The sequence below is a fragment of the Phyllostomus discolor genome, chromosome 1 (genome assembly GCF_004126475.2).
Source record: "Phyllostomus discolor isolate MPI-MPIP mPhyDis1 chromosome 1, mPhyDis1.pri.v3, whole genome shotgun sequence".
In the NCBI taxonomy this organism is placed as follows: Eukaryota; Metazoa; Chordata; class Mammalia; order Chiroptera; family Phyllostomidae; genus Phyllostomus; species Phyllostomus discolor.
The window spans coordinates 143592882-143605198 of NC_040903.2; the positions used below are offsets into that span (position 1 = coordinate 143592882).

At 44.8% G+C, this 12317-nt stretch overlaps 1 protein-coding gene across 2 annotated transcripts in view; it reads left to right on the top strand.

The window, feature by feature from the left end:
- The window catches only part of SLC7A8 (solute carrier family 7 member 8), a 45691-nt gene that overhangs the window by 11002 nt on the left and 22372 nt on the right, over positions 1 to 12317 (top strand). For both annotated transcript variants that reach the window (XM_028506089.2, XM_028506088.2), the window contains 2 exons: positions 2944 to 3148; positions 4060 to 4211. In XM_028506089.2, the coding sequence (XP_028361890.1) occupies positions 2944 to 3148; positions 4060 to 4211 (357 nt within the window). The remainder of the gene's footprint in view (positions 1 to 2943; positions 3149 to 4059; positions 4212 to 12317) is intronic.

The following is a 12317-nucleotide window of genomic DNA, read 5'->3' on the forward strand; positions in this document are numbered from 1 at the left end:
TCAGCATGAGTTTCACACTAAAGTAATCACACTAAAAATTGATATAGAGGATATTAGTTTTGGGTAATGTTCTTCCAGCTCCAGAATGTAACTGTGATGTGAGTGACATTACTCCCCCTGCAGAAGCACCACAGGCCACTAAGCAGGAGGAAGTGTTACATGATTCTGGTTTTCTAGGTAGCAGCTTCCTAGAATCAGTGAGAGGTACTTTCCTTTCCTTCCTGTTCCCTAGCATAAATCAATTTTAGCTTGTATCTGATTTTAACTCAGTCAAAATTAATATTGCCAGGGGGAGGGGGAGAACCCAATTTTTATAAAATGAAGATTCCTGTCTCATTGCTAACCTATTGCAGCTCTCACCGTCATTCCAGCAGCTCTATGGAAAGACATGTTATCCAAGAATACTGTAAGATGAGGCAAGAAGTAGTCAGACTTTGCAGTGGGCTGTTGGTGTTGCACATCCCGCCTTCCAGCGTTTCTTCCACCTGGCATGAGGGAAGGAGCACGCAGTCTAGAAATGTCCCAGTGTAAGCCAGAGAACAGAAGAGCATATCCATTCCCACTGCAAAATTCATTTCCCAAGAACCCGTAGTGGAACTTTAACATTCTTTATCCTTGAGAAGAAGGAATCTTTTAAATAACTTCTTTTCCCACTTCCCCCTTGCAACAGCCATTCCTGGCTCTAATAAACGCTTGGTTATTCCTGAACCTCCTTTTCAGCACCTAAAGGGCCAAAGTCAAACCTTGTTTTCCTCCTGTATTGATTGATTTTTTTTAACCTCCTGAGCTAGTTTTTTAACCCTAGTTGTATTGTTCTCTTCTTGGCTGACTTTGAAATGCCCTATAGGTCACTCTTCTGATACATACCTGCTAGGCAAGGAATTTACTGTCATCTTTCAGTGCTTGTTATCAATTCTCAGAAGCACATTTAGTTTGGCACTTGAAGGGTCACTTGACAGAGTAGGGTGCCATGTCTTGAGTCCTAGGACACTAGTGCCTTCTAGTCTCCACTAACCTAACATTCAGGCAGAGCATATATGGGGACTGTCTAGACCCCTTCCCTCTTCTGTTACTTATCTCACACTGCAATTTTTTAGTTTGAAAAGGGACAGCTTATTTTGCACCCCAGAGGAATAGGAAATTATTGTTTTGCAATGTAAATATTCTCTCCTCTTTCCCTTTGGCTGAATGCATGGCCTGGAATTAGAAATTGAATTTTGATTTAGAAGTGAGTTTCAAGACCTGATTGAGGTTGAATTATGGCTGAGGTCTGAAAGACTGTTTTGGGAAGCTGAGCATACAATCACGTACTCTGCATCTTCTTCAGCCCATCACCAGTTCCAAACCACTAAAGAGATATGTTGGGATTTTGACATGCCCTCAAAACAGTCAAATCCAGCTGACTTCATAATACACCATCTAGCTCTGCATTCTACCTGTGTCCATCCAGCTGCTGCTTCCTCCTTCAGGCCTTTAAAGGTGCAGCTGGTGTGGAGCTTGAAGAGAGCTTTCAAAGTACCTGTCCAATGGACCCTAATCCCACCTTGCATCATAAGAAGTAGACAAAGGAAAGTTTGGGAAAGAGCTTGTCAGTTGCTTCCCCCACACTCCTGCTTCTTCGCTGCCCAATACACACATTGAATTAGCCAACCATTCGGTCCTAGGTGCTGGCTTCACCTCCCAAGAAGCCCAGCCACTTATGTACAAAGGCAGAAGCAGATTAGTGGAAAGAGCTCTGGATGAGGCATTAGGAGACTGACCTCTAGATCCAACTTTACCCATCAGTAGCTGTGGAATTTAGATAAAGCCACTTAACCTTAGTTTGTAAATTAGTTCCTTAGTTTGTAAAATAGAGAAGTACCTCACCTTTGCTCCTCTTCCTGAATTTCACAAGGTTGTAAGGATCACATGAAACAGTGGGGGAGAACGACCTTTGGAGGAATATAGTACTGAGGCTTTGCATGGATTGCATGCCTATAAATCACTTCCAAATGACTACAACTTTTTTTATTTTTCATAAATGTTTATGAGAGTTATATGAGCCCGTCAACATTATGAAATGTTCTTTTTTCTTTTTTATTTCATTTATTTACTTTTAGAGAAAGGGGAAGGGAAGGAGAAAGAGAGGGAGAGAAACATCAGTGTGGAAGAGATACATCAATCAGTTGCCTCTTGCATCCCCGCAACTTGGGGACCTGGCCTGCAACCCAGGCATGTGCCCTGACTGGAATCAAACTAGCAACCTTTCAGTTCATAGGCCAGTGCTCAATACACTGAACCACACCAGCCAGGGTACAACTAGGACTTTTATAGGGTTATTGCCTGTTTCTCACCAAGGGTGGGGCTGCGGTGTCTAGGGTAGAGACCAGCCTCTAAGAATACTGTCCTCACCCATGAATCTGAAAAACCCCCAGTCGTGGGGTGTGACCAGAATGCGACCCTTTGGCTCACTTTTGAAGCTAACTGGCAGCTGGTCTCTGAGAACAACCCACTTTTCAAGCCCTGCCATTTCCAGCCAGTCTTAAGACTTTTATCACCTTGGGTGGACCATGTGCAACCCAGTCAGAGGGTCCTGAGGTTCAATACCTGCGCCAGAACTTATTACTGTGTGGACTTGGACAGTGCACTTGGTGGTATCTCTGAAACTCAGTTTCTTCCTCTGTAACATGGGAGAAATGATCTCTAACTCCATAGGCGTAACCTAAGGATTAAAGAAGACATGTAGAGTACCTGACCACATTCCTAGTCTCTAAGCACCTGTTGTCTACCCCTTTTTCCCTGCTCCTAAAGGGAAGCATTGCTAGACATACCTGCCTGAAGGTGATTCATGCAACCCAAGGGTATTTTAGAATCAGATCAGAGATGAGACCGCCCCTACAAATGCTGGTCCTGCCACCTTTTCTGATGCTACTGTCTCCCTGGAACTTTTGGTGCCTCATGCAGGAAACATCATTGGCTCTGGAATCTTCGTCTCACCAAAGGGTGTGCTGGAGAATGCTGGCTCCGTGGGCCTCGCTCTTATCATCTGGATCGTGACGGGCCTCATTACAGCTGTGGGAGCCCTTTGCTATGCTGAACTTGGGGTAACCATCCCCAAATCTGGGGGTGACTACTCCTACGTCAAGGACATCTTTGGAGGACTAGCTGGGTAAGAGGCTCTGCAGAGGCCTGAGTGGTCTAGGATGCCAAGGCCGGGGTTTTCCAATGTGCCAAGGAGTGCTAGAGAATGGAGTTTCTCTTTTTGCCTCCATGTCATGCTTGCTAGTGAAGTCTTATGTCCCCTTGATGCTCCTGAGAATGACAGAGGAACCAGGTTGTAGTTTGAATTTCTGTTGACCTTAGTGGGCAAGAGTCTGTGAGGGAGAGCAAATATGATAACTCTGACTGGAGACTTCAAGGGAAAGCACATCACAAAACAAAGCCCTTTTATTGTGACAAATGAGAGTGACCACTTAAAAGACAGAGGTACTCTCTTCTCACATTTCCAAGTATAATAACCTCCCTCAAAAGTGAAGCTCTGATGTTGAATTTCCTCAGCTTCTGCAGCCCTGCTACTAAAGAACTCACCCTTCACCCAAGAGGTGCAAGGGTGTGGAGGACACTTCTCCCACAACACCTGCTCAGTGACGCCTGTGGCATTTGTGTAAGTGGTCACACCCTTAGCATGTCCTGGCTGTCAAAATGCTGAGGTTGCAAATTTTATTTTCCACCACTGGATGCTGGGGGCCAGAATAGTAGAGAAGAGATAATGAAAGGAGAGGGAAGAGTGAAAGAATGCCAAGACATGTGTTGGTACTAGTTGAAACTTAGCTCTTCATCATTAAACCATTTTATTGTCATTGCAGAGGGCTAAGTGTCTCTTTCCAGCAGGGACTGGGCTCCTCAGCATCTTGAAAATAAAAAGGAAATGCATCTCTGTAGCCTACCTGTCCCTCCTAATGCTGCTCCATGACTTGCCCAGGCTTCCCCTGATGACTTCTGAATCCCTGCCATGCCTTTGGTGGGGGCGGGTGTCTCCATTGCCGTCTTGGGTCAAGTCCTGTCCTGTTCCCCCCTCAGGTTCCTGAGGCTATGGATTGCTGTGCTGGTGATCTACCCCACCAACCAGGCTGTCATCGCCCTCACCTTCTCCAACTACGTGCTACAGCCACTCTTCCCCACCTGCTTCCCCCCAGAGTACGGCCTCCGACTCCTGGCTGCCATCTGCCTATGTAAGTGCCATCTGGGCCTTGCTCTCAGGGCGGCCCCTTTATCCTTTCTGGTTGTCTGCATGTCTCTCTCTCTGCTGCTTCTTCCTCTCCCTCTTTCTTTCCTGCCCTCTTTTATATTTTCCCCATTCCTTATTTTGCCATTTCCTACATGTGTGCTTTGGATGAATGAATTCTGCATATCACTACCTGGTGTTAAAAAAGGAAGAAACTTAAGTAGCTGCTCAAATGCACAGTAACTTTCATTGGCAGTGTGCTTCATATAAAGTACTTTCACATATATGATCTGTCACGCTTGTGGGATGGGGTAACTCAGCCATCTCAAAGCCTCTCACAGGACAGCCAGCTGAGCCCCAAGAGGTGGTCTCCTTGAAAAGTGTACCCTGTTTGGCGCTAGGATAGACCCCTGTCATCCAGGCAAGTAGTACTGTGGGGCCAAGACAGTTGTTTGGTCAGGCCTGCTCACAGATCTAGAGAGGATTGTGGACTCCAGAACCAGGCTGCCGGAAACTGCATCTCTGTACCACTTTCTAACTACTATGAGTGCTTGGCAAAGTAACCCACCCAGCCTGCACAGGAGGGCGTGGTTGCAAGGATTGCACGGGACACTCAGATACCTTGTGGCCCAACCATTAGACAATGACATTGGTCACTTGGTGCCTACTTGCTGGTTGGATCTAGAGCTAGGGTGGTGGGAGAGGAGGAAGAGGAGATGGTAATACAGGAAGAGTGGTTTTTTGCCATCAGACAGACTAAGGGGGGTTATAACAGAGACCATATGAGTGCTGGCTACTGCTATTTCAGCATCTCGTGCACACAGACATGGCTTCCTTTTTCCTGTTGATGCTGGTGAAATTACTGAGTCAGGAGGCCACCCTTGGCCTCCAACTAGAAGTTGAAAATCCTGAGGCTGTTCAGTCCATCCCCTAGGAGAGGAACCAAGCCACAGTGGGGATTTCCCTGGGCCTTGGCACCCCACAACTTCCTTTGCATTCCCTAAACCTACCAAGGGTGGGTGGTGACATCTTAGGCAAAGACCTTCTGGTACTAGTATAGCCTCACAGATTGCCCCTCAGGCCAGAGAGGTACAAACCCTCCCAAGAGATGAGGACCACTCTTGCCTGCAGCCAGTTCCGCAAAGACAGGTTATATGTGGTCCCTTCAGCAGCCCACATCTCATCTGGACACTGCTAGCACCAAGCCAGGAGGAATTTAGAAACTCTAAGGACAAAAATGTTAAGATCTCCCTTCTTCTGACATCAAAGATCCAATGAGGCTTTTCTGGCCTCTCTCCTCTGGCTTCTAAGTAGAACTGCAAAGCAGTTATGACCAGCTTAACATGGTCAGGCTTGCCCTCCAGAGACAGGAATTTTTCACTGTCCTTGAGATATATGTGCAAATACTTTTCCACCTTCCTAAGCAGGGAAATTTTCTTAAATCCAAACTTATTCTTCCTTATTTCCTTGGGAAAAATGCAAAACAGCTCCTCACTTCACCTTGTGCATTATCCCTGCCCTCCCAGATGTGAGGGCCAGTGGAGTCCCCAACTCCTCTCTCCACAGGAGTGCACTTGTGGGCTCAGCCACACAGCCACACATCCTTTCAGACACTCCCAGGTACTTTGAGTCTGTGTGCAAAGTTTCTGTTTTCTGGTTCATTGAATACTTTTTTTTTTTGAGCCCGCTGTTACAGACCCCTCAAATAATCTCTTAAGGTAGCCAGTGAAATAAATAAGAATCAGGCTGTCAGAAAGGTTTGGTAGATGCTGTCTTTCATTAAATTTCAAGCACCCCTCCCACCATCATCCAGCTGCATCCCATTCTCTTAGCAGTTGCCAGGCAAGCCAGCTGTGTAGAACAGGCCCAGTGTTCCTTGGCAGTAAAGCCACGAATATGGCCCGGTCCAGCCATATTCTTAATAGAAGCAGTAGAGAGCGTGGAAATGATCTGGATGTACTGATATAAGAAGCTCTGCTTTCTGCTGTGTCATGTTGGTGTGATGACAGGCTGGATCCACTGTGGAAATGAGAATTTTTGAGGGAAGGGCCACCCTCTGTGGAGAGGTCGCTGGTGTGTAATGGAGGGCCTCGGGTTGAGGGAGCTGGAGAACTGGGCAGGAGCCCAGCTGGGAGAACCGGTATGGCAAAGCCCCTGGCTGGGGTTTGCTGTGGGAGAGAGATGAGGTCAAATCTGGTTCCATGGGGTGTTTTTAGAATAGATCCGGATGAAAAATGATGGTGGGAAGAACCAGATGAGGTTGGAGAGGCAGAAAGAACCTGCAGTAACTGGCTTGCCTGCTGGGAGTCTGGACGGGTGGAGAGGGGGGGAGAGGGGGAGAGAGAAGGAACTGCAGATTTGGATCACGCTTATGCAACTGCAGCTGCCGCTTTGAGTTATTTGATGATTTAGGTCAACGCTGATTATTCACTGCGGACTCAGCAGAATATGCCTAGCCACCAGGCAGTAAAAAAGGAAGTATTTTACGTTTTAATTAAATGAAAAGCCTTCCTCCCTTCTCCAGAGTAAGCATATTAGTGGGAGGAGTGAGTTAGGAAAGAGGGGATCAGGTGTAAAAACTTGGTTTTGGTGCCTTATTTTGTGATTTGCTTGAGTCCCTTCCCTCCTTCCTTCCTTCCTTTCTTTTTTATTTTTTAGTATTTCATAAGATGACTATATTCTCTAGGTAAAAGATGTTCCCCTTATCTTCACCCCTCTCTCCTGCCCAGTAGCCCTGGTAACCATGAATGGGTATCCTTACATCCTAAATAAAATGCATCTACCCATGTATGTATCTGGGTATGTAGACATACATATTAATAGGTTATTTCTGCAGCTTGATCTTTTAGCATGTCACTGCATCTTTTGGCTCTTACCTGACTTTTAGGTTATAAACAAAGTGGTCCCAGTGACACAAAAGAGCACCAGGTGTTCTGAAGTCCCTTATTTGTTCTTCTTGCTCCCTAACAATGGGTAGGTAGCCTTTAGGATCTGTTTGCCACCCCCGCCCCACCCCAGGGGACCAGACCACCTTTTACTCAGGCAGTTTCCTGGCCTCCTTCCCCTCTTTTGGGACTGGGGTCATGTCCAGTATCTGAAGTAGATTTTCCCCTCCTCATTCAAGTTCCCCTCTTCTCCCTTAATGTCTTGTACTAAAGAAGCCTCTTTTCCTTTCTCTCCCTGAGTAGAACAAAATATCCTGCATTCATTTTACAACTTAAAATGCTTCTTATCTTGTTTTCTATCTCTCTACTGAGATTCCTAATAGGCTAGTTTTCCAGGACTTCAGATTTTTTTCTTCTTAAGGATTTCACTGTATGCATTACTTTTAGCCCTGAGTTGCTCTGCAATTTCTCTACATAAAGGGTAGGTGATGCTCCAAGGAAGTTTCCAGGTACTTGATGCACGATAATGTGATAGATAAACTTGTGAGTATTGTTTTGGATGTCTCTTGCAAATTAATCCCTTTACATCAGAGGATTCAACAGTCTTTCCTAGCATATAAATTCTCTAATCTCAGTTCTTTTTCCTTTGAGGCTTCATGTTCTCAAGACCCAAACTTCTCATCCCCAGGCACTAAACGTATGGCCTGCCTCATATGCCTGAGCAGCACTGCTTCTTGCCCTTCCCTCATCCCCAGAGAGTTCTTTGGGTGTCTCATCAGTCTTTTATATGCACAGAAATCCTGGCAAATACAGACTGGCTAGAATTTGATTCTCATACATCCAAGCCCCCCTTTTTTTCTGGACATCTTCTAACTAGTCAACATTTAAAATATAAATGTATTAAAACTCCCTTGTTTTTTTGTGCAATAGTCAATTTGACTAAAATTCCATTTTTCATTATTATAATGTATAAGATGAAACTTACTTTGTAGGTGGATTTTCTAGAGAAAAAAGAAACTGCAAATCCACCGGTTAATTACGTATTGAATTCCTACACTGAGTGGAGATACAGCACTATTTATACAATCTTGGAAGAGGTTAAAGGCTAGCGAAGAGATAGGTGTACAAACAAATACAACACAATGGGATGACAAAAGGTGCTTCAAAGTTGGGAGAGGAGTGTTAGGGAGGGCTCCCAGCTTGAGCTAAATCTTGAAAGGCAAGTAGATAGGCTCCAGATGGGCATAAAATAGAATTAGCCAGGTAGAGGGAAGGGCACAGGCAAGACTTGGGGTCAAGGGAGAAATGACCTGTTGGAGAAAAGCAAGTACTTTTGAGTGGGTGGAGCCAAGGAGAGTGACAGGAAAACAGGTGAGCAGGAGCCAAACCTTGAAGGATCCTGTACATCATGCAGAAAAAAGCAGACTTCTTCAAAGGGATGGGGAACCACTGAAGGATTTTGAAAAGTAACAAGATTAGGTTCACATTTGAGTGAAGAAAAGACTGAAGCAGGGAGAAGAAAGACTGAAGGCTAAGCATTGGACCAGGCCAGAGAGGTGGCGGTCTAAAATAAAAACAAGATTCAGGGGTAGAATCAGCTGGCCATGTTGATTGATTGACTACTAAAAGGAAGGAATCTATTTTATCTACAGATCAAAATGAAATATTTTTCAACTAACTGTCTCTAGCTTTTGGGATGAGCAGTTACGTCTTCTCTGTGTTTCTGCCTTCCATGTCCTCTCCAAAGCCCTGAGGACCACTGAACAGGTCTTTGGTTGGAAGTCTTTCTCAGGGTAGACACCCCAGGATGGTATTCAAAGTGTGCTCTAGAGTCACATAACTTAGGGGTTGAGACTCTCAAGAAGCATTATATAAATGAGAATCACAATACTTTGCTCATTCAACAAATATTTATCAAGAGCTCAGGATGTGCTAGATATTCTTCTTGGCCCAGGAGATAGAACCATGAACCAGAAAATCTTCATTCTCATTTGCAGCAGCAGCAGAAAATTAAACCTTTTCTCATAAATGTTTATTGAGTCCACTTGTATGCCCTCTATAGGAACTGCAGGACACGGAGGCATTCAATTATCAAATATTCAAGTGTCTGTTCTGCTCCAGGCACTGTGTGAGGCATGAGAATATTTAATACCCCTCAGTCCAATGAATGATTATGACAAGTACACAGGGAATTTTAGTTTTAAGTGATAAGTTCCCCCAAGAGGACAACATTCTGGGAGCTAGACATGACAGAAATGAGGGCCCTCTGGGGGAGCTCCAGGTAGTTCTGGATAACCACAGCATAGACTCGAGGTAGGAAATGTAGATAGAAGTAGAGGCCTGGACATGAAGGGCCTCATGGGCTTTACTCTAAGAGCAATAGGAAGGGATTAAAGGGTTTCAAAAAGAGGACTGACATTATCATATTTATATTTTGAAGAATCATGGCTGAAAGTGTAAAGGAGAGATTGAAGAGGGGAATAAGATCAAAGGCAAGGAGACCAGTTACTGTGTGGTTACAGGAATTCAGGTTGGAGATGACAATGATGTGAATTAGAGATGAGGCAGTGGAGTAGAGAGTAGATGACCCTTGAACAACACAGATTCGAACTGCACAGCTCTACTTATACATGCATTTTTTTTTTCACTAAATATACAGTTGGCCCTTCCTATCCCCAGATGTCACATCCATGGAGTCACCCAACCTTGGACCAAAAACAGTATTTTAATTTTGTGGTTGTGAATCTGTGGATGCAGAGAACTGACTGTGTGCGTTGTTCTACACTATTTTACATAAAGGACTTGAGCATCTGTGGATTTTGGTGTGGAAGGTGGGGTCCTGGAACCAACCTTCCTTGGATACCCAAGGAGGACAGTAGTTAAATTTCTGGGGAGATAAAAGTAATATGCAGATTTTTAACCAAAGGAGGATGGAGGGTGGGGTTGGCACCCTTAACCCCTACATTGTTCAGGGGTCAACTGTGTTTGGCATTTACAAAGTAGAATCAGCAGGATTTGGTGATTAATGGTGAGAGAGTCAAGGATGACACATTCTTGTGGGAATATAGCTGAAACCGATCAAGGAAAACACTGGCTCATATTTTAATGTCTTCTCATTGGTGAGGTTCAGACTGGGCTGAGCTGGCCCCTCTGTCTTTGTAGCCTTTTCTATTTACTCTCTAATACTTAAGATTTGTTGCTAGCACTTGAGGAAGGCATTCCTGTGCTTGTGGACTCCACGCCTATAATGGCAGAGTCCCATTCCTTAGTGTATTTTACCTCCTCCCTGCCCTAGCTGGTCTCCGGAGCATTCCTTGTGCCTCTAGCCCTGGGAATGAAGGTATCTTCATTGCCTTCCATCTTACATTACTGGTAGAGTAGTTTAGTCTTGAGCTCTAATAAGATGAACAACTATTGGTTTATATATCATACTAAGCAATTACAAAGATCACAGAGAATCAAGAATGTAGGTCTTCTTCCTTAGAAGTCCATTGGTGTTGGACAATTTGTCCATTAGTTGACACCCAGTCTATTCTTAGCTCAGGATTTAACCTCTGGCTACCTGAGAAGTTGGGGTCTTCTTTGTAGTTTCATTATGCTTTAATTCCTAAACAGATGATCTCTCCTTTCTTGGCTTCTCGGAGTGTCTCTTCTGGTCTCCACCTTTTACTCCCAGACTAGAACTCTGCTGTTCAAAAGGTGTACGTAGCCCAAGTCCTGGGAACTAGAGAATCAGAAGCTTGGGAAGATAATGAGACTGAGGTTTCCTAAAAAGGTGTTTTCCTGGAGTTCAGTTTCCACTAGTATGGAAACAACTTGCTGACTTTCTCATACCAGCTAGAAGCTGAAATTCTCCACTAGCTTTGTGTTGTTGATTCTCGAGGATCACCTTCTTTTTTTTCCCCAGTGGAGCCAGCACCCGTGGTTTATGAAATCACCCATTAATTGTGTCTGGTAAACTTTTAAGGGTTAATGTGACACACCAAATCTATATCACATACCAAGGAACGTGAGAGCAGTCAGAAGATTCATGGGAGTGAAGCCTAGTGGTACTGGGAGCGTTGGGAGAGAGAAGAGAGGGCAAGATTTGTTTCCAGAGTTTAGCTGGTTTGAGCACTAGTTGTCCTTGGAACTGGGTTATAACTGATGTCAACATAAGAATGTCAAAACAAGTTAAACAGAGGATGCACCTGGAAGCAAGATCTCAAAAGACTAAGATAAATGCTTCTGAGAATAAGTTTGCCATTTCTTTTACGCATTTGAGACTAAGGAGGGGAATGTAAGGAAGATTACATGAAGGTAAGAGAAAGCAAGGCGGGGATTGGATTACAGGAGATTTGTGGTTATGTGGTCATGCTTTAGAAGGAGGAGTCTAAAAGGATAATCAGGTATTCGAAAAAAGGGTCTGAAACGGGGCATTTCAAAAGTGTGTTAACTTAGATGCACAGAAACAAAGGCTCGCTAAGGCAAAAATAAGCCTTTTACTAAAGAAGTTATAGACCTGGGGCATGACTACTTACCATGTCCTGCCCAATTAGGAATTTATGATCAGGTCACTATGTGAGGTAACTTTCCCATTATCCAACCCCCCCCTTTTTAAAATATTTTGTTTATTTATTTTTAGAGAGAGGGGAAGGGGGGGAGAAAAGGGAGAAGAATTGATGTTTGGTTGCCTCTCGCACGTGCCCAGACTGGGGACAGAACCTGCAACCCACACATGTGCCCTGACTGGGAATCGAACCAGAGACCTTTTGTTTCATGGGGATGAAGCTCAACCAACTGAACCACACCAGTCAGGGCTCCCCAGAATCCCTGTTTTTGCCCACACTGACCAGTCTTGAGAATTTTGCAGCCTGAGTCCAGGTTTATAGACCAGGTTTGTAGACCAGTTTACATTAAGGGACTCAAGCATCCTCAGATTTAGGTGGATGCTAACAGAACCCACAAGCCTTCCAGTGCCAGAATCAACCAGACCTCCTTTCCCCCAAAGCTGAGGATGATAGAGAGTCAGGTTAGCCCTCCCAGGCTCAGTGTAGACCCCTCAGAACCCATCCCATCCCCCTTACTCTGAGCCTGGGAGGCATCAGCCCTGAGTACTGGGGTGTGAAATAACAGGAATTCTTCAGGCCAAGGCTGGAACCCTAATGAATAGGATTAAAACAGGGCTTCCCAAGGTAGCATGGTGCACTATGTCTGTCTCCTCTGGTTTTCGGGTGTCCCATTTTCCT